Source organism: Penicillium citrinum (genome assembly GCF_028827155.1).
Source record: "Penicillium citrinum strain IBT 23319 chromosome Unknown utg000004l:1.0-2404223.0:1.0-2405248.0, whole genome shotgun sequence".
Classification (NCBI taxonomy): domain Eukaryota; kingdom Fungi; phylum Ascomycota; class Eurotiomycetes; order Eurotiales; family Aspergillaceae; genus Penicillium; species Penicillium citrinum.
Genome location: NW_026622689.1, coordinates 1,745,426 through 1,767,014, shown reverse-complemented (window position 1 = coordinate 1,767,014; position 21,589 = coordinate 1,745,426). Strand labels below are relative to the sequence as shown.

The following is a 21,589-nucleotide window of genomic DNA, read 5'->3' as shown; positions in this document are numbered from 1 at the left end:
TCTTTTCGGAGTTCGATTTGATTGTTGAGAGTATGTGTTGTAGACATATACCTATAGAGGTATATATATATAGCCAAGGATGTAACCACTGCCATTGCAGATACCCGTCTAAAGAGAAGATATGTTCTGCGACAGAAAAATAAATTGTAAAGTGACTATTCGTACCTAGAAATAGAGATGTAGACTAGTTTACACTGGACTTGTCAGATTTAAAAAAAAAGTGGCATCGAATAGAAGGTGATTGTCTGATATGGTAAGATTGAACGGGGATTATTCTGTTTACATACTCAGTATGCTGAGTATAGAATACAAAAATACCAGCTATTCTATCACCAATTCCCGTTTGGTGTAGTGGTTAAGTAAGTCACCCCAATAAAGTGGGTCTACTAGAATTCATTCCTAACAATTTGTTACAGCATCGCCGTCTTTCAAATGAAAGCCTCACGGCAGCCGGGGGTTCGATTCCCCCAGCGGGAGATATATTTTTTGTCTTTTTTTTTTTTTTTGGCCCTGTTGTTTCCCATCCATTTTTTCGTCCCTTTACGTCGTCCATGCTTTCCCTCTCCTCTGTGCCTTTCCTTTTTCCTTTTCTCCCTTTCTTCTTTCTTCTTTTCACTGCCCATATCTTCGTGTGACACACCCCAGAAGATCCCATTCAACTACATGAACGGCCGAGTACCATACCGCTAGACATGGCAGAACCCAACAACCCCGAAATTTAATCCATTATAGACTGAATCCTCTATTCATTCCTTCACTACGAACCGAGTTCTGTCAATGTATAGATACCCTGTTCTCAACCTGCAGTTTTAGAAGGAATATGACCTTCGGCATCCCGGAATTCAACCTCTGTAGATTCGAAGAGAGCCCCGAGCGGGTCCCCAGAGAATACGATATGTTGAATCCATTCCTTTTCGACACCCATGTCAAAGGGGAATTGACTATGTCAGACTAGGGAGAACCGACAAACGTGAGTTTTAGCTGTTGGATGGTCTCACCCGATGGGGTGTGTCTTCCCATCATTTGCCTGCGATTATCACAGAGTACAGCAACTAGACCCATCAGAGAGACCTTAACGTAGATGAAGAGGTAATATTCCAATAAAAAGGAGTCAAATGTAAATGAAGCCGGCAATTATATATCATCATTGCAAACTAATAAACGAAAAATACAAAGAAAAGGGAGCAAATATTATTGACGCCAATTGGGAAAGAAGAGGGAAGTGATATAAACAACAAGGACCATAGACCCAGAGTATGAAGGAAACACAAAAAGCAACGAAAGGTGAAAAAACGACACCTAGGAAATACGCAGGAAAAAAAAGGAGAAAAAAAAAAGCCAGAGACGAGACGCTCATGCTAGATGCAAAAGCCAAAAAAAATAAGAACAAACATAAAACAGCCCTACTTTTCTATGTACCCAGCACCAGCACCAGCACCTCATGCGGATTCGAATCTCTCGGTCCAAATAAACAGTTGAACTCATTTCCCCCTTGCTATAAATGCGAGGAATAGAACAGATCAGATCAAACCGCCATGCGATCCAAGCCCGTCCAAAACTTGCGATGCTCAATTCGCATTTGAAAATACGTCAAGTCACGCATATATACCCACAGCCATGTCCATGTCAGTCCAATTATTGCACACTGCGTCCGGCTTGGCTACGACCAGCTTGGCTGCGACTGGCCTGACTAGCACGACTGGGACTAGTGCGACTCGGTTCATCCTCCTCCAGAACATCACTTAAACGTGTTGGGTGACGGTGTCGAGGGGTGACTGATTCCCAGCCCGTCCCTGGTCCCCAGCCCGATCCGCTGTAGTCGATTGTTGTCGGCGGATAAGGGGCATGCAATGGGGCAGAGGTAGGTGCACTGGTGTAAGTTCCATCAGTGACATAATGGCCGCCATCATCGTATTCCTCACTGCCCTCCGAGAGCGGAGGTGGAGGATACGTCAGTGTGCTTTGCGGCGGATAATGTGCGTAGTCGTCATCTCCAGCCTCACTGCTTCCAACATAGGAGCGATCGTCAGGCTCGGAGATTGGGGCACCGTGGTAAGCTGCACTGGAAGGATCGTGTTCGTAATGTTGATCTGCATAGGCAGGTTTGCTGGAGGGTGGATCGGTCTTCTTTGGCTCAATGAAAGGGTCAGAGCCAGTGGGGGACATTGGCACTCCTTCATCATAATAATGGTGACTTGCACTTGGATCGGTGGATTTGCCTTGATATTCCGTACCCATGGAGTTGGCAGGTGGACCACCGGCATATTGGCCTTCACGACTAGGAGGTTGCGTGGCATGGCGACTTGGAAGACCCTGTACCATAGGGACGACCTGGACGCCGCCAACTAACGTCGGTTCACCGTTTCGTAGAGAGTTAGTTCGCTCACGTTCCTCTTGTTCGCGACGGCCCAATTCTTCCCACGCACGACGAGCTTCTTCACGAGAGATCTGAAGTTCACGGCGCATTTCCTTTAACAATTCCTCGGAACGAGTTTTATCCTGCTCTGCAGTCTGCGATGCAGCAAATGCATCCGCGCGGCCCTGTCGCTCTGTCTTCAATTGGCGCTCAAGATCAGCCTGTAATTCCTTTGCACGTTCTTGTTCGGCGCGGGTGTCAAAGAACCAGCGCTGGAATTTGCGTTCCGAGGAGGCTCGCAAACGCTGAAGCTCGACTACAGCATGGAATAGGTTAGCCCCGGCAGCAGATAGATCGGTGATCTGTCGGGCGAGTTGTTGGCTGAGAGGATCTTTTTCCAAATCATCATTGTGCTGCTCAAGCTTTCGAATCCAGTAGCTGGTCAGACCTTCCCAGTGCGAAGACAATGTTTCCCATCTTTCAAAGGCATGAGGGAACCCGGCGCGTTTGGGCTGTTGAAGGCTTTGTGGGGCCCCGGATTGACTAGCTGGAGCTTGCCCTGATCCAGAGTATCCACCAGTTCCTGTTTGTCCGCCAGTACCTGCTGCTGCGCTTTGTGAGCGGGCATGTCGTGGAGCTGAAGCTGAAGCGAATTGTTGCTGACTCGACGAAGGGTCGGGTCGAGCTTGAGCTGGAATATCAGCAGCAGCAGCAGCAGCAGGAGAAGGTCCTTGATATCCCGGCGCACTAGTGCTCGGTGCGCCAGCAGTGGCACCAGGACGAAAACTTGGCCCAGCAATAGGCTCAGGGGCGGGTTGAGCTCCTCTAGGAACCCTAGGAGGTTGTGTTCGGCGCTGTGACGCAGGATCACCAGCAACACCAGCAGCACCAGCAGCGTATTGCTGGGCCTGAGCTTGAGCTTGAGCCTGTATCTGAGACTGCTCCCGCTCCAATTGCTGTCTTTCCAGATCTTCTTGCTCCTTCTCGCGCGCTTCTTGCTCAGCTTTGCGGCGAGCCTCTCGATCCCGACGCTGTCTCATGATATCTGTCGGAGTGCGAACACCACTCGGAGGATGTGTTGATACCGGTGCCGGAGGCTGGGGTATTCGGGAAGCCCCATTTTGAGCGCGGCCGTTGCCGACGGGACCAGCAACGCCTACCATATCGGACATAGAAGCATTCACTTCGTCCCAGTCGGTTGTGAACATGAAAGGTCGACGAATGGCGTCCTCAAGGGCGTAGAGGATTGCCGAGGCGGTGCGCGACGAGACGGCAGTGGTTCTCCAGGGCCAATATGAGCTATCGAGAAGCTGATACGGATCGTCAACGGTAGACCCGTTTTCGTCCGTATGAGCTTCAGAGAGGGCGGGTCTTAATGCGGCGATTCCACTTTCTTGTGTCGGATGAACTGAGACTGGAATTGAACGTGACGGCTGGGGTTGGGCAGGTTGCTGCTGCTGCTGCTGCCGCTGCTGCTGTCTCGCTGAAGTGTCGAGGGAGACAGCTCGACGATGGGACTGGTGCTGGGGTAATTGACGAGTATCAGAGGTGCGTCGTGTTCGTCGCAAGTATCGAGGGCCACCAGAGGCAGAAGTAGGGCGTGATTCCGCAGAATGATTAGAAGAAGGCCGAGGAGCTTGGGGCTGCTGGCGCTGCGCTGGGGTCGTAAAAGTGGATGATTCGTTAAGGTCGTAGACTTCGTAAGACGGTCTGCGAGAGTGGCGATACACTGCTGGCGTAGGTCTGGTCAAATGGGAGGAATCGAGGTGCAATGCGAGTGAGCTTTCAAGCTCGAATTAAAGCTGAAGCTGAAGCTCGAAAGTAAACGCGATCGCGATCGCAATAAGTGAGAGTCGTAAGCAATCGCAGAGGACCAGACAGGGTCGAAATGACCCAGAATTGATCGAAATAAATTAAAGCGGATGAGATTTGGAGAATCTGGAATATTCAAAACGAGAGAAGAGAGAAGAAGTTGAGAAAGGAGTGGACTTTGGGGGTTTGCGGTTGGAGGGTGGCTGGTTTAATTGAGATGGCTGGGGGAGAGAGAATCATTACAGCCCGCCTGGCTGCAGGGAACCATTAAGCGCCAATATATTTGCAGGAAACAAGTCGAGTAGAAGTGAAGAGTCAAAGTCGAGGAGAGATCGAAGAGAAAATCAAGAAAGAAAGAGAGGAAGAAAACGAAGAGAAGAATTGGACGATCGTGGAATGTTTGAAGTGTGAAAGTGCCAGGAGGGAAGAAAAGACGTCACTCGTCCACTTCCGCTCTTCAACTTCCCACTGCTTTATTTTTTTTTTTTCACACAATCAACACTTCAGCAATCAGCTCTATAACAAGTCAATGCTGACTCGTACTCGGTAATCGACCGGATGGATTTGATGTCTGCTCTGCTGTTCACTGAATTGGTATTCGTTGATTTGATCGGGTCGTGCAAGAAGCACGACTCAATAATTACCTGCAACCCGACTGGTTTGGTTGCACAGTGATGAACAGGCTCGAGTGAGGGGATTCTTCTAGGGCAAATACAAGGCAAGGCAAGATCAAGGTAAGATTGAAATTAAAATCTGCCAGATTCAAAGCAGAACAAGACCAAACGAAGCAGATCCGACTCGGCCGTGAATAGTCAATCTTATGGTCTCCAATTCAGATCCACGGTTGAAGAAGGCAAAAAATACGACTACTGTTTGGCCAATACTCATCATCACTACACTAAAAAAAGCATAGTCCAGACCAAACTTGATGGGATGGGGGCTATAATCTTGGAAAAAAGATGGAAGTGTACTAGTATGTGATGCGTTGGCGCGGGATGTCGGGCATCGATGTATATCTCGGGCTATCCATGTTGGCATGTTAGCATGCGAGTATAGTCCGAGTCTCATCATTTGTACAGCGGTACAATATTATACAATTCAATACCACTTGGACCTTGATCATCTCAGGAACCCCCCCTTTAGTATCTCCTGAACCCCCAGTGGCTCCGTTCCAGCAGTTCCAACGGTTCAAGCGGGTTCATGGATGAACTTCTCCACAAGGACCAACCATCGTGGCGAGCCGACTATGAAGCTAGACAAGCGAAAGAATGAGGACGAAAAGAAAAGAGGAGACTGTCCGTGCGAGTGACAGTCTACAAACCACATCTCCATACCAATCTACTATAACAATTCACATACTCCCGAGTGCTGCCAGCACTTCGTATCATCTCTTGCAGCTCCAAGGCTGAGCTTGAGCCTCCCGCACCCCACACAATCAAACCTGAGCGTCATGATCGACTTTCAATAACCCAATTGACATACAATTGCAAAACTCCCATGAACTGACAAATCCTCGAAAGGGCTGCCCTTCTCAAAACTGCCTACTACATACAATAAATTCCTCCCTGCTTCAATAAACCCCAGTGATCCCCTCGACTCCTCGAGTACATCGTCTCAGACATATCTCCATTCTAGACCCATATCCCACGGCAACCCTGCAAGGAACCCTACACCTTTGAGTCGGGGAATATCTCATTAAGCTCGGGTGGAAGAGCTCTTCCGGTTGTATCGCGGATGCAGGCCCGCGAAACCCGGCGATCGAGAAGTACTAGCGAAGTCCCAATATCCAGGTAGGTTTCAAGCATGCCTTGCAGCCTGCAGTGCAGTGCAGAAGAAAGCAGCACTCTTTTCCTCCCCCTGGGAGAGCAGCAGCAGAAAAAAAAAAGGATCTCAGATCGCGGATGTGTCTACGCTACCGTCCCGAAGGGGGGAAAAACGGGTTTCCTCAACGAGATCGAATCCGATAGGTTCGTTGTTCTGCGACGATGTTTCGAATTTCCACGATTGTTTCATTCAAGATAGCCCCCGTTCTACTTTGCCCCTTTTCCCGCGATCTTGGGCTCGTTGCCGCGGACCAATCATTTATTAGGGAAAAGATGTCGGATTCTAAGCTGTTCTCTCCCGACTCCGATGGTTTGGATGATCTGCCCACTAATACATACTAAGTATGTACCTATGATGTTTTGCCGAACTAGACACTGAACATAGTGATGGAAGTCGATGACAAGCCACGGCTGATTCAGTGCGAGCAACGAGTCTCGCCGATCGGGGGATGGGATTGCTGTTAGGTGATGCTGCGTTGCCCTGACAGATTCCCTAGAAAGGGCTTCTATATTGTCTGCGAGGGCGAGTCCTTCAATAGCTTCGGTCTAGACCTGAGGTTGATTTCAAATCCCTACTGTCCATCTCTATTGTTTGTGCGGGACTACACTTAATCGATCGCTTCCTGCGAGGCCGACAACGGCGAGGAATGTGATGCAAATCAAGACGTGAGGGCCCTGTGCATCACCAATTGAAGATGCAGTGCCTCGGTGATACGGAATATAAAATCGTCCTGTCGATAAGGGACCGCACCGTAGATATATAGACGTCGGCGGCGCTGCCGGAAAGTCGTCCGCTGCGAACTCACGGCGATGCGGGATGCAAATGCACGACAGACTTTGATTGGAATGTGGGGTGTCAACAACCGGGGAAGTAGAATCCGTTGCAGAAAAGGGGATGAAGAAAAGCAGGAGCAAAGATTTACTTTGAGTTCCACCTCAAGGTTGAGAAATTGAATGTTTGCTATACATCCAGTGGAGAGCCATCGATGCAGCTAGTAATTCGATTTCAGATTAAAGTCCGATCACATAGCCCAGCTTCCAGATATCCATCAGCTATGTATGAACATGAATTCCGTGTCGGAAGATGCCATACATCGGCAGTAATAATAGTGTGTTCTACATATGTCTGACACTCGATATATCTAGTTAGTTACATGATCTCCAGTTACTCAGCTATACATCCGGCGAATAGGAATCCCCGCGTCGCTAGAATTGATATTTCGCAAGATTGGATTGGACCAAGCGCAGACAGCTACGAAGATGAGCCAATCATCGTAGTGAAAAGGTGTTTCCCCCTCAAGTGCAGGGACATATGGAAATGTGACTTATCAACTGTCAATCGGGATGGAGCTAGCCCGCAATCAACACTTCAAACTTAGGATCTCTTGTCCGGAGGATCCCTGCGATTCTCCTCGATTGGATCCGATCCTCCTGCACAGGGACGTGGAGAAGTTTTTTAAAAACCGTCCACGCAATGTGGAACATTGATGAGTATGTATATTATGTGTGTATGTATATGCTGGACAGGTCTGCTGGAAGTAGCCACGAGAGATTGATGTGCAATGGTTGGTAGTACAAATCAAACCATCACAGCAAAAGAAACCTCACGATGAAGCCAGCCACGGGTGCAAGAGCAATGGAATGACGTCGTAGGTAGTAAGCCCATCATCAGACGACGTTTGACCATTTCCACCATGGTTGGGAAGGGAATCTGAGCAATGAAACGTTGCGTCGACGGTCGCAATCGAGAGGATTTTGAGGCTCGCGTGCACGCCGTTGCGCGGTTCCCAGGAATGAGGAACGAAGAATGAACTGTGGCTTTGTGTGGCGAGCCATTTTCTTTCCTACTAAAAAAGACAAAGTACTACATAGACTCTTTCCAGCTGTGCTCAGAGCTCTTGTTTGGTCTGTGTTCTCAGACTGATCAACCCGAGTTAGGGCAGACTCCACTCCCCGGAAAGACAGTCCGGTTGATATCTCACATTCTCACAGACCCAGCCACTGCATGGGTATGGAGTTGAGGACACAACATGCAGCTCTTGACGCGATAGCTCTCTACCACTCAGAAGGCCAAATTGGTCTATTCATCAAAATCGTAGTAACCATAAATCATCCATTGTGCCATGCGAGAGATGATGCGGGTCGTACGAGCAGCTTCCGTACTACATGGACTAAGGGGGCTATCAGGTACCAGGAACAGCGCCATGGGCAGCTTGGAAAGTTCGTCAGAATCTCCTTGGAGTCATGGAAAAGGAAAAGCAGATATTAGTGGGAGCAATTGATCACAGAGCAAAGAGAAAAAGTACGCATTAGAAAAGTACTGCAGGACTGTAGAGCCAGACGGATGCTGGATCCGCGCGCCCTTGCTCGCTGTCCTTGCTGCATCTCCATCCCTACAGCGGAAGGGGACGTCATGTAAGGTCAGATCGTCTGTGGGTTCTTTTGTTTACCTGCATTGGTATGCATCTATTGATCTCCCCCGGCCACCCTAGTCCGAGGGCCTATTTTTGGGGATGTGTATAAACATATCCCCTTCGCCCCCCATTCCATACCCCTGATCCTTTCCTCCAAATATCCATCTCCTATCTGTTTTATACTCTGTTATCCGTGCCTCGTTCATGATCCTCTTGGGCCCCTGCGTCCAGCTTCATCGTGTCTAGTGTACTTTGAAACCACAGTCCATGGATCTCGGAGCTTCTTACTGTCCCGGCGAGTTGGACGCGTTGCACGCAGACCGGAACAGATCAGAAACAACCATTTGCTTGCCTTCACCATCACCAGTGAAGCGCGCTTCTTCATATTACCCCAGAGCGGGTGTGAAGGTGCTGGAGGAGTCCAACCAGGATCCCTTCTACCTCGAACAATCACTGGCTGCGACGCCGTCTTGGACCGATTCGTACACCCCGGCCATTCGCGATGAAAGACACAGCGAAGAAAATAGCCAGTACTACACCTTGTCTGTGACACACGAAAGAGACACCAAACATTTACACCAAGGCTCTTTGCAATATACCGGCCCTGATCGATCGACGCTTGCACAGCTCGAATTAGAGAACGATCTTCGATTCCACAGTTATACTTCATCTACAGACGAGAGAAGACCAACACACGGAAGTCAGGATTCGTTCAGCTCTGTTCAAACAGACTGTACTGTCCCTGACCTGACACCAAGCTCGTCTTTCTCATCTACTTATTCTTCCCCAACTTGCCCTGACGCTGTTCTCAAGGCAACTGAAAAATTATATCACCACGCAAATCAAGCTCCCAACGAACCTCGACGAGCTTTCTATCTCCCTGCATCAACACCTCCAAAGTATTCTCTCCCACCACCACCACCAGTGCCTTCTCTCCCCAAGGCACTCACTCGACCTACCACACCTCCATCCGATCCATCCACAATGAAGTACGAAACATCAAGTATGTCGTCTTCTTCTCGCAGGAGCAGGAGAAAACAACCTCCAACCCTGCCCAATCTATCCCGAGGCACAAGCTCTCAAAGTATGAGGAGGAAACAGTCAAGCCCTGGAACTCGTCCTCCCTTGGATCCATCCATGATTTCCCCTCCAAGCTTGATCAACCCTGTCACTATGGAGCCACATGCAACCCACTTCGATCAGGCTCTATTCATCCCTGCAAATGATAATGCTAGTCCTATTCCAAGCCCAGTAGCTAGCTCTCCTCCTATCTCCCGCCAATGGACAGCCACATCCATGGAGCGACCCTCTACTTCCACCATGGACGCATACATGGGCGAGCAGTCAGTCTGGGAATCCGACTCTGACAATGAATCCATCAGCCACAAGTCGCTCTCTCGCAAGCCAATTGATACACTCCGCAAAGTTCGAAGCCGGGCCAAGCTCCGCGGTGCCAAGTCACAGCCCAGACTGCACCAAGCTATGCTAGATGACCAACTGCCTGAGCGTTTTCCCAGCCTGCCTGACGACGTTCTTGGTGGTCAAGTTACGGATTCTCTCCGCGGTGCCAGCCTCGATCGTCCTAGTACTAGCCGGGATGGCATGGGAAGCAGAGATGGCTTAAGACCCAACCATCCTCTTCAAACCCTCCGCCTCGTCGCACCATCTACTACATCCCTCATGAAACCACTTTCTAGCCGCTCAAGAAAGAACAGCAGCATCCCCGAGTCAGACGTTGACCGCGCCGCTGCAGCTGCAAACCATGCCCAACGACGTCGTCAACAATCCGATACCCCCGAGTATAACTCCGACAAGGAGCAACTCACATCAATGTGTTATGAGCAGCACTCCCCAGTCCCATTCGCTGATCCAGATGCGGATACCCGCCCTTTCCTGAAGAAAGTCATTGACTCTCTTCGCTCTCTGAGCTGCCACAGGACAGCCACGAAATCCAATGTCACTACTATTTGATACCCTTTTGTTTCGGCGTTTGGGACGGGGTTGGCGTTTCTGCTTCTAACGATAAACTCAACGGCCTTTTTCTATCCACATGAACACAATCACTCATGTCAATTTCCTTGGTTCAGTGTCTTTGACACATCACATTCTTTATACGAGGTTCATCCTCAATGAACTTAATGATTGTCAGCATCTACATTCTGACAGCGTCCGAATCTATCAATGACCACGAAATAACGGACAAGTTCACGCTCGCAAATCTTGAATTCATTCATTAACTACGTCTTGAGGTTTCATACCTCCCACGATCTCTATGCTCTTTATGCCTTACTACGCCATGCGTTGTAATACCATGTTTGATTTATTGACGATTTGATTTACGGCCTTCATTCAAGCCTTTTTCCTTTACCTGGTTTACATCACATGTCTTCCAATTTCCTTTATGTCCCTCCTACGGTTTTACCAGCAATAATGATATGATCGAGGAAAACCGCCTGTATGATTTGATTACATCTACATCTACTTTTTCTTTTCAGAAGAGTCTTAGCTCAAGATTGCATTTACCTTTGGCGCATCAAAACAAAAGCATGAAATGAACAATGAACAATGAAACCTTACGATTTGAGATACTCAAATATGCAGAATGAAACGTGATTATCACTTCTACTCTCATCCTCTCCGCAATTCCTCTTATAAACTATCCGCCCTTGTTGCTTGGGCAATATAGTCTGATCTTGGAATGTTAGAGCTCGAGGTCTGTCCATGGCATGTCCATCAACTGGCATTCACCAATGGAACTAATGTCTACCAGTTGTCATAACATAGAACAAATCCAACACAATCTCGACCCAGCAAACATGCACGGGATTTTTTAATTTTTTTTCCAATTGTCTCATAACCCTCACAAAGTGGAGCAATAGTAAGAAGATTTGTGCATGAACAGCTCCATTGAAACTATTGCCGTCTATCAAGTGTATGTCTAAGCATCCTTGCCCGAACAGAGAACCAAAAAAAAGTACTCTACCCCACTCCCGACAGAATGGGAAAGTAAAATTCTAGCTCCGATAATCATCTGTACTATTCCATGGGGAAGATTAAAAGGTACCCGACGTGCAGCTACCCTAGCTCCGGATCCATGTACATGTCTCATGCGCAAGCAGGGATGTGAACCTTGGTAATGGGTTTTTGATTTCTGCATGGTTGATCGTAGGGTCGAGGTCGAGACCGTCGCTCAAATTCTGTGATTACTACTGTATACTACAGTAGCTCGAGTGACAAAGTACAAGGCTCGCGAACTCGCTCTCAAGTATGTTCTTCTGTCCATGATTGATCATACACGAATTATGATGGTCCGCTCGGGGCTTGCGGCAGTGGAGTTGAGGCTGGGATCGGCGAGTGGTACGTTTGTTGATTCCAGTCTGCTCGATTCACTTTGACGGGCCTTGATTGACTAGCAGCGGTTGGAAAGAGCCAATTGCCTCATGATTCCCAATTTACTGATGCCTGCGGCTGGTTCACAGGGATGCATAGACAATTGTTTGCTGTCAAAGTATACCGTAGGATGGCCCATGTTTATCTTTACCCGATTCGGGAATAATTACTCGCCGCTCTACAGCCGTCGCTGTTAAAAGCGGCACGACCAAAAGTACATAAAATCGACCTTCGACACGTCGTCGTCCCCTCCCCCTTGCTTGCACCTCAACGTCTCGGTTTCAACGTACTTCTGCAGAGTTTGCCTCGGCTCAAATACCCTTAATTCTTATTCATGCTGTTGAAAATAGAATTGAAATTCGAAATAATCCGGACTCTTTCACATTCTTATCATTTCAGTTTGACTTTAGCTGGCAAGTACATTATTGACACTAAATACTATGTAGAGTGCAGGCCAATTCATTCCCATCTGACAGCACCGATCAGGCAACCACGGGCAAAAGCCCAAACTTTGTCGAGCATAGTCGATCCACCTACCTACATACGTACATAATACGAAGCTGTGATTCATCCAAGCAAAAAAGTACTCGGAGTCTCCGGTCCGTCAAAGGCAAGGCGCATCCGGCTGCAAGTTGGACATCCCCGAGGTCCAGATTCCGACCATCTGATGGGTTTCAGATCTATCGGAGTTTGTTTTCGCGGCTGTGGGCCTATTGGGCCGGGTCGGGGAAGTAGACGCCGTCGATTTCCGAGCCGGTGTTTGCTAGACAAACACGCTATCGCTCAAGCGTGGCGGGTGATGAAGAATTGACAGCGCTAATCCAAGGTCTGGGCTTGGTCCAGGCTTAGGTCCATAAGTCTTGATGCGATTTTTCCGTATATAATGGCTCTTTGTGCCTGAATATTGCTTTCGACTTTCTTTTCATCACTGGCTCAAAACTTCAAAACAGCAGCCAGACAACAACCACCGAGGTAAACAAATCCCCTACAGAAATTGAAGGTACATATTGTCCCACATTGTCTCAGCAATGTAGAACCGTTTTCCCAAATCGTTTTTTCGCACCGGACCGACTTCCGCTCTGCCCGTCTTGTCCTTGCAGCGTTCCTACTTACGGTCTGCATCCTGTACCCTGCACCCTGCGCCCTGCACCCCCAAACCAGGTCAACGGGTCTCACTCATGACAAGACAGGACTCAGAAACAATCGTGCAGGACGGGACGGGCAGCGGGGCCGGCCCAGCTTGCATACGCCCTTGTTGCAAAAATATTGAGACACTACAGCCCATGGAAATATTGATATAGCCACAACTTTACCAGTCGAGCTCACAATATCTGCGTGATACTGCTGTTTCACTGGTTGAAAGACCAAAGTTCAGCACAGCTCACTATATTTGATCTCGCTCATCGTAATAAAAAATTTCTCTGATATAGAATAAGATAGAACTAATTCAAAATGGATCGCTCAAACGCCCTGAATAATTAATTGTTCTTCCACTGATTCAAACGGTATCAATTTTCTTCTGACTGATTGTTTTTGAACTCTGATAATTATCTGATACCACACAGTAGTAGGGTTCCCTATTGCATTACAAAGGATGGATCTTTGTGTCGACCTCTAGATGTTTTCTTCGTACCAGGGAATACCATCCGCATCCCGACGAATCATCTTGGACATGTGTTTCATAGATCCTGCCCATGCAAGTGAAAGAAGTCTGTTGAGATGACAGCGCATATATCCTTGATAGAAACGGGGTTTTCCCTTGGTATAGGAGCCCGGCTTATATTCAGGATCAACAACTGTCACCCAGGCACCGTTTCTTTCAAACGCATCAAGTTCCGATAAATCGGAAGCTTTGACGGGTTGAGGATAACAAATAAATGATTGAAGAGCCTTTGAATCAATGAGAAGACACCAGCGAAAATCGAGTACCAGCAGCAAAGAATTCATTCATAACAACATCTTTGAATTGCTCGCGAATTTGTTCAATAGTAGCTCCGTCGAGACTAACTTTGTTTTTGAATTCAAGACTGCGATATCCATCGCATAAAAGCCGGTATGCATTCTCGTTATTGTCTCTATCTTCTTGTAACTGAATCTTAAGAGAGACAAAGATATTTTCTCGAATTGCATCCACCACATTCTCCCAGTGAATGTCTGATTCCAGTTGAAGACAGTACGATACATTGTATATCTCCATTGCCAACGCCCGATTTCCTCTTGCATGAGATAGCCCGACATACCACGATGGTGTCGGAACCAGCGCTCACTTTTAATTTGACGTTGCCTTTGCCCATGTTCGAGTTCGGTCTCGTGTGGTGGAAAGTCACCCGATTGAGACTCCCATGGCTTCTCCCAGATTTCATGATGAAATTTCCATGGAAGTGGTACACCTGCAGGAACCTTTTTCAATGCCTGCTTTAATGACATGGCGGAGAAGAATATTTTGAAGCAACGAACCACTGCTAAACTCTCTCGGGTAACTAGGTTCTTTATATACAAAAAGAGTATCTGCTGAGTGGATCAAGCCATCGTTTTGGTGCCAAGGAGCTTGAATGGTCGATATAACCTGACGATACTGGGCTTGACGAACACTAGCTAAATAATGCTTATCTGTGAGGTCGATAAGGTCATGGCTAGCCGAGAAAATATACAAGAATCCATTCTTGTACTACAGCTAGATTTGGGGCTCCGTTGAACTCCGTATCTATGGAGTCAAGGGTTTATAACAGACTTTTGAGAAGGATTCTTTTGATGGTATCTACAATAATCAATGTCGTATTGTTCTGAGTTGAATTGACACCGTGAAAAGAGCATATAGAATCATTCCATATAGGATATAGTAAAAAACCCAAATTCATATATAAGGATGCGTGTGACGGGTTTAGCACATTGTTTGGTGATAACCACTTGGGTAAGTGAGACCGACATTATCGACGCTCTCGTTTCGATATTCCCAAACCACACATACAAGGAAGGTGGGCAATGCACAAGACGCTTGCAACGTTTGAAACCTCACCACCGAAGGGCAATATCCCGTGAAGATGTGCGAATGCAACCTCGCCCGTCTGAGTCCACTTCGAAGAGGGTGTGCATAAACAGTACGGCCCCTTTCGATGGAGCATGCAGCTCGTATCGTCTTCCCCGGGACAACGAAAGGACTCCTGGAGAGAGGAGAAAGACTCGAAGTGGGAGTGGGGTGGTGAGCACCCGTTTGGCTTAGAAATGGAAGAGAAGAAACCATTTGCGCAATGGGAAGCTTCAGCTCAGTTCACTTGCCGCGCCCTTGTCTCCCTGCGAAACATCTTTCTCTTCCAATGTCTCCATATTCTCCTCCCACCGGGGCACAGCAACACGCTTCTCCCATTCAGACACAACAGCGTCTCCCTTCCTACCCAATTGAGCTTCAGCCAATTCCTCGTCTCTTTGTCCCGCATTTTCGGGGTCTGGCCCAGGTCCAGGTTCGAACCCTGTGAATACAGATTGTACGTCCAGAGCCTTGCTTGCTTCTTGGTAGATTTTCATAATCTTTTCTTTCAGCATTTGTCGGGACTCCTCCACTTCCCCATCACGTAGCTCTGTCGATCCTGCAGCGGAGCTTCCTCGCGCCGGCTTCTTGACTACGCCGCCACCACTCCGTTCCTCCAGACCGCGGGCTAAACCTTCTAAGATCCCAAGAATAGTTCCGGCTCTCATGCCAAGCTGTGCACCGACGGGAAAACCTGCGTCAAATCCTTCTTGGACATGCTCGCCCTTAGAATTGGAGACACCGTCGCGGTAGCCGGCTGTGACATGTTGACGGCGGAGAGCGGGGAGGTCGGATGGGTCGGTTGAAAGATGATCCTGCGACTGAGACTGGGTATGTTGTCCGGAGTGGTGTGCTTGGATTCCTTCTGGCGGGGAAGAGCCAAAGATGTCATCAAGAGAGTTGTCGATTTCGGGTGCGGGGTGATCGGTTTGAGTGGAAGTCATTGTCGTAGCGGGGGATGCGGGGGCTGAAGGTGAGCTGGAGTCAAGCGATCTGGTCATTTCAGGAACAAGTTCGGATTTGTGTCCAGTTTACAACAGGATTCAGAATGTATCTGATCCAAATTGGCGTGGGTTAAAGGAAAGGAAGTGAGGTGGTGGAGGAGAAGAGCTTCGCAACAAAAAAAAAAAAGATGGAAGATCGGCGTGTCCCGCGGAGCCGCAACGGTCAACCAGAGGTTGTGCAATTTGAATTAATTATTTATTGAACTACAATTATTAATTCATTGATTCTGGTATGTATGTATGTCACGAAGCTCAGAGTTTATTTACATATTAATGAAAATATTCTACTAAGAATATCTAGTAGACAGCCACAGCTATGCATCAGTCGTACGTTGCCAATCTATCATTACGCAATTACCCCAAAGACCCTCCTCATTCTCGCCCCCAAAATAATCCCCCTCTTCGCAGATTTTCCTTCCTCTAACTTGATAAAACCTCAGTACAATCGGGGCTAATCAATGGATGATAATACCTGATGCTATAAGTCCACCATGCCAACAAAATCTATACGCATTCTATCCTACATCACTATACCCGCCATCGCAACAGGCTATGGCATTCACCTCGGTCTAAACCATCTCGAGGAGAAATATCCGGCTCGCCCACTAGCAGCAGGAAGTACTGCTCTCAGCACATCCTCCAGAATAAGTCAACGCTGCGCATACACAGACATTTACGCTGCGAGAATCCGCCTCGAAGCCCTCGAGTCGCGGATTCCCGAAACCGAACTAGCGAAAGACAGAAAAGTTGCACTTGAAGAGGCTTGGGCCCGAGCTGTACTCTCTTCGAGGCCCTTACGAACCGAGGCGTCTATCCTTGGGCTTTTCAGAACCGGAAAGTATGCACCTGGTGATCTAGGACAGGATGGGTTCGCAACGGATTCTCAAACGGGGACACCTCGTACTTTATTGCAAGGATTATTTGTGGTAGAAAAGGAACCAGTGCAACAAGACAGCAATGGTCTACTTGTCTCATGGAGTATGGCCGATGGTCCGCGACTTTTCTTCGAGAAGATTGCACGCTGGGGGTATCCATGGCGACTGATGTCTGGTGGACGGCATGAGATGAGTGTTTCCGAGCCATTCGAGGTAAAAGGCGAAGGGAAGTTCGTTGAAGTGAGATTCTCTGCTGCGCATGACTATGAAATTATTCCAGAGGAGAAAGGAAAGCAGAAGATTATGCCCGAGTGGACGAATCGATTGCATCGAGGGTATGCGAGATTTGTATTAGATTCTGCGGCGAGAGAAGTTGAGTTCGGGCTGTAGACACGCCTAGATATGACCAGAGTTTAGGATTGAGCCTTGTACTATAAAGGCTGATCATGCGACTAATCCCTCACCAGCTCTTGTGCTCGCGAGCTATCCATATGGATATCTTCAAACTTCGACTGCGTACTAACATTACGCATCTCGATCTGATTTAACTGGTTAAATCACCAGATGAGACATGAGAGGTGGTAATCAATAATTATGCCTTTATTTCGAGCTCCTCAACTTCCCCTTCATCTGAATTGATTGTAATTAGTCTGGCTCAATATCGAAAATGTTCATTTTGGTCCATGTGGGCCTTTAGGGTGTAGGGTGTGCTACGTGGGTCTTTTTTATCAGACTGTGTTTGTAAGGTGTAGGGTGCGTAACACCCACTCTGATATAGTGACTAAATGTAAACTCCTCTTGGTATTGATTAATATAAAAGGCTCAAAAGGCTAGAGATGTAACTCTCAAAGATATTCTAAAAGCTAGCTCTACAATGGATCCAACTAGTCCCCGTCCGTTCCCAGTCCTATCAGGGCGAGAGGCATACGTTCGTCCTCTTTCAGTCCAGGATGTTAAATCATGCACCACTGTTGAATCTGCATTTCCAGCACATGAGAGGTGCTCCGAAGAAAAGGTAACAATCCCCTTTTCAATTTTATCGATCTTGCATCAAGTTTTAACCAAGAACAGTTCTGTTATCGACTCAGCCATATACCCGATCTATGCCTCGGACTATTCGTCAAAGAAGAACAAAATGACCGACTTATCGGACACGTAATCGCAAACAGAACTTCTACTCAAAGTATAACCGAAGGATCAATGGAAATGCCAGAAAACTGGCGAAGCCTTACCCCCAACGACGTAGTCAAGGTTAATGGAGAGGTAATTGGAAACGATCCAAATGGCACAACTATCGCCATTCACTCCGTTGTCATAATCCCGGAATTCCAGGGCAAGGGTGTTGGAAAGGAACTTGTCAAGGCTTATATCAAGTATATCCGTGATGTGAATATACCGGGGGATCGCTTACTTTTGATCGCTCATGGCCATCTGATTAAATTTTATGAGAGTACTGGGTTCAAGAACCAAGGACGAAGTGAATGCCAGTTTGCTGGTGGTGGATGGTTTGACTTGGTAAGTCCCATCCTCGAGATTAAAGTTGTAAATTGCTAACTTTGATTCAGGATTTGAAGCTTTGATTGTTTCATTCGGGGTCATATTCTGTATAGATATGTGTATAGAATAGGATATTAATTGGTTCTTAATCTTCAAGTCATCCATTCATTAGATATCTCAGCCGAAGAGACGTATAAATCAAACAGGATCAGCTGGGTCAGTCGAGTCTGCTATCCCAGCTGTATTTTCATTTGAGTCGCAATGTAATCGCCTAAATGACGAAAGCCACGCCGGGCTATCTGCTATAGTCTGATCCCAGGCGTCTTCACTATCGAAAACCACCTTTCTCGCCTCTCTCTGAAACATTTCATCGGTCGGTATAACACCTTGTTTCATTTGTTCTCGCGCATAAGAGCCAAGGTGACGTACGAATATATCCAAGAAATTCGCAAGTTGCGGCTTGGTTTGATCTGCAGACGCGGACTCTGAACTTGTGGGATCGGCAGATAGATCATCATCTGCTGCATTGGCTCTCATCATGAGCTGCTCGTATTGATCGCGAGTGTTCACGCTAGTTGCAGAAAATGGAATGAGACTGCCTGCTTCCCATCCTAAAAGATAAGGTGGGTAGGCATTTTTAAGCCGTGCCGTGATAGCAGGTGAAAGTCCATGGTCTCCCTCCCAGTCCTTCATTGTAGATCCCTGACGAAAGTGCTTTGATAAATGTGAGGCGCGATCATCCCAATTATCTAGATCGAGACCGCAAAATCCACATCTTGATGTGATATTCTTCATCTCAACTTTCCAGTCGTCGATTGTTGGCAAATCTTGCACATGGTGTACGTGTCGAAGATGTTGTACCAAGTGATCTTTTCGATGGAATGAGCGAAGCTCTTTAGATAAATCTTGACAGGCTTCATAGTTGTGACTAGAAAGATGCTCCCAAGATGGCTGTAATGTATCACAAAAGGCGCATTGTTCCTTTCCTAGTATTGGAGAAAAGACTGACGGTCCAAGTGGAGCGCAGTACCATGTTTCCAGGTTCAGATGCAATGACTTTTCATGTCGAACCCATTCGTACCTCGTTCCAAACCGATCACAGCAGAACGTGCAACAGAATATACGGGGTTTTGAACCCTTTGGGGTAGATTTTGCCAAACGTCCCGACGATCGACGAGTGCGAGCTTGGGACGAACTGCCCGCAGATGACCAGGCTGAGTCTGTAGATGATGCGCTGGATTCATGACTTGTAGTAGATTTTGATCTATGATAGCGATAAGAAGTCTTCTTTTGTCTGCGACTTTGTCGGTTGGGCCTACCGCCAGTCATCGGCTTCTCTTCCATTGCACTCATGATTGCTGCGAGAGATGAAGGCTCATCTTCTGGAGGTGATTCCTGCCATCGTTGCATGGGGTCGAGCCCGCTGAGGTCCATGTTCTGCGCAGAAGTGATTCTGCCATCTGATCTTGAAACAAAATAGCGGCTTCTTCTTCTTGGAAGACCGGGTAGGGGAGCAGGGAGATGAGAAGGATTTCCCTGGATATTGATATCCTCCATGGAAAGTACATCGGGTCTGCTAGCCATCACGTTAGGGTAGGCATTTGAATTGAAAAGTGAGCTCGACGTGCTTTCAGGAAGACTACTAGTAGCCATGGTCGTTGGAAGAGAGCCAATTTGTGTCCAGCTTGGAGGTTTTTCTGAATCTATCGTAGCAAGTGGCGAATTCAAGATGTCTGAGTCGTCTTCAACGAGTGACGATGATCCTCGTATGTCGGCTGTCGAATAACCTCCAGAATTAAATGGTATTTCCGTAGAAATATGATAGTTTTTATCAAACCCCAGTGGTTCAAGTTGTTCTAAGGCCTGACCAAAGGATAATATATCGCATTCGGCGTTAAGATCATCTGGGGCAAACCCAGTTGAATGTGTCATTGGATTGCTATTTTCATGTTGCAACCCAGAATCATTTATATCAAAGAACTTAGGATCAAGAGATTCTTCGCCTGAGGCCATCTTGTCCATGTGGCTGCAAGTTTTGTGGTTGAAAGAGAAGGGAAATAGACTTGGACCGGTTGATTATTCAACGCGGTGACTCAAACTTAGTTTGGAGGTGTGTATTCTCAATACCGTTATAAAACAGACATTTCCACGGCCCCTGTGGGGATATTACGTGATAGTCCATATTATGTCCATTATAAGATTAGCCCGGTACAGAGATCGGTATTATTGAAGTATAAGAGCCATCTCCAGCTTGAAGGAGATATAAAGAATGCAGAGTTGAGGGAACATCATAGATACACTATTCTAGTAACAGAGAATAGAAACATCTCATAAAATCTTCAAGCAGCCCATCATTTATCGTGTGTCTAATTCCCGTCGGAAACAATCGAAAGAGATCCAATCTACTTGTCTTTGTAGGTAATGATAACGGTATCGCTCTGGCTGCAGTCAACATGGCACCCTTTACAAGAGATTTCAATCGAGTGATTGAGGCCCTAGAAGAATGTAAGCTATCGCTATTCTCCAAAATCGACCAAACACATCGTACTCCCGTAATTCACGATTATCCAATTTTAGATCTGATAGCTAGAAAGATAAGAAATGACTAGAAAGCATACAAAGCCCAATATTATTCAATCCTCTCGCAGACATATATACGAACAGTAACTATCCCATATCCAGATCAGGACTGATAAGCTATACCTAATACATCAACAACACTCAAACACAGCTCGTCCCAGCAGGAACAACGCTGAATCCAACAAATCCATTATAAGGATAACAAACCTCCCACCGGGACGTAATAGTATCAATCAAGCTCCCAGTTGAACAATTAGTCGTACTAAACATGCAGAAATCCTTCGGATCTTCATCAGAAACAGATTTGAAAGAAAGACTCTTCGGAAGGACCCCGTCTTCTGTATCTTCCGCCCCAAATGATTCACAGGCTCGAGGTAAGTATCCGGAACGCGTGAATACGCTGTATTGTACATTTGACTCGTCTGGGTTACAGACTGGGGTTGCTTCGCTGAATAGACGGAGTTGCCACTGGATCATTTAGATTTGCTACTTTAATAAAGTTGTGTGGGGACGGGGTTGGGGAACGTACATTGGTGTATTTTTTAGCATCACGCTCTTGTAAGTCTGAGGCCGGAGATCCCGGAAGAGCTGAGACGGTTGTGCCCAGCACTAGAGTTGTAAGGATGGTGGGAATTGACAGATACATGTTGGGCGTATTGTAGCAAACTTTGAAAGATAAATGGATTAGGAGAGCAAGTATACCCTCGATTGATGAAAGTTGAACTAGATCTTGTAGATTGAATCCGAATCCACTTCTCTTATATACCCATTCGCCAGGTCTAACTGTTAGCGCTGCGATGCAACCAGTGAAAG

The 21,589-nt window shown here is 47.2% G+C and overlaps 8 protein-coding genes across 8 annotated transcripts; 3 read left to right on the top strand and 5 right to left on the bottom strand.

The window, feature by feature from the left end:
- Positions 1 to 1,635: 1,635 nt before the first annotated feature.
- On the bottom strand, positions 1,636 to 5,620 carry N7469_005615 (uncharacterized protein; the record flags this gene model as incomplete). The annotated part of the gene is made up of 2 exons (XM_056644535.1): positions 1,636 to 4,099; positions 5,610 to 5,620. 2 exons carry the CDS (start codon positions 5,618 to 5,620, stop codon positions 1,636 to 1,638), a joined length of 2,475 nt encoding a protein of 824 aa, XP_056501349.1.
- A 3,052-nt stretch (positions 5,621 to 8,672) lies between these two features.
- Positions 8,673 to 10,376, top strand: N7469_005614 (uncharacterized protein; the record flags this gene model as incomplete). The annotated part of the gene is made up of 1 exon (XM_056644534.1): positions 8,673 to 10,376. The coding sequence occupies one exon, from the start codon at positions 8,673 to 8,675 to the stop codon at positions 10,374 to 10,376; it is 1,704 nt and encodes a 567-aa protein (XP_056501348.1).
- A 3,033-nt stretch (positions 10,377 to 13,409) lies between these two features.
- N7469_005613 (uncharacterized protein) lies at positions 13,410 to 14,222 on the bottom strand (the record flags this gene model as incomplete). Its single annotated transcript, XM_056644533.1, has 3 exons — positions 13,410 to 13,685; positions 13,708 to 13,949; positions 14,036 to 14,222. The coding sequence occupies 3 exons, from the start codon at positions 14,220 to 14,222 to the stop codon at positions 13,410 to 13,412; spliced, it is 705 nt and encodes a 234-aa protein (XP_056501347.1).
- Positions 14,223 to 15,053: 831 nt separating this feature from the next.
- N7469_005612 (Yae1 family protein) lies at positions 15,054 to 15,764 on the bottom strand (the record flags this gene model as incomplete). The annotated part of the gene is made up of 1 exon (XM_056644532.1): positions 15,054 to 15,764. One exon carries the CDS (start codon positions 15,762 to 15,764, stop codon positions 15,054 to 15,056), a length of 711 nt encoding a protein of 236 aa, XP_056501346.1.
- Positions 15,765 to 16,315: 551 nt separating this feature from the next.
- N7469_005611 (uncharacterized protein) lies at positions 16,316 to 17,089 on the top strand (the record flags this gene model as incomplete). The annotated part of the gene is made up of 1 exon (XM_056644531.1): positions 16,316 to 17,089. The coding sequence occupies one exon, from the start codon at positions 16,316 to 16,318 to the stop codon at positions 17,087 to 17,089; it is 774 nt and encodes a 257-aa protein (XP_056501345.1).
- Positions 17,090 to 17,573: 484 nt separating this feature from the next.
- Positions 17,574 to 18,279, top strand: N7469_005610 (acyl-CoA N-acyltransferase; the record flags this gene model as incomplete). The annotated part of the gene is made up of 3 exons (XM_056644530.1): positions 17,574 to 17,714; positions 17,771 to 18,214; positions 18,265 to 18,279. 3 exons carry the CDS (start codon positions 17,574 to 17,576, stop codon positions 18,277 to 18,279), a joined length of 600 nt encoding a protein of 199 aa, XP_056501344.1.
- A 115-nt stretch (positions 18,280 to 18,394) lies between these two features.
- Positions 18,395 to 20,209, bottom strand: N7469_005609 (uncharacterized protein; the record flags this gene model as incomplete). The annotated part of the gene is made up of 1 exon (XM_056644529.1): positions 18,395 to 20,209. One exon carries the CDS (start codon positions 20,207 to 20,209, stop codon positions 18,395 to 18,397), a length of 1,815 nt encoding a protein of 604 aa, XP_056501343.1.
- A 708-nt stretch (positions 20,210 to 20,917) lies between these two features.
- Positions 20,918 to 21,422, bottom strand: N7469_005608 (uncharacterized protein; the record flags this gene model as incomplete). The annotated part of the gene is made up of 2 exons (XM_056644528.1): positions 20,918 to 21,244; positions 21,306 to 21,422. The coding sequence occupies 2 exons, from the start codon at positions 21,420 to 21,422 to the stop codon at positions 20,918 to 20,920; spliced, it is 444 nt and encodes a 147-aa protein (XP_056501342.1).
- Between the last annotated feature and the right edge of the window lie 167 nt (positions 21,423 to 21,589).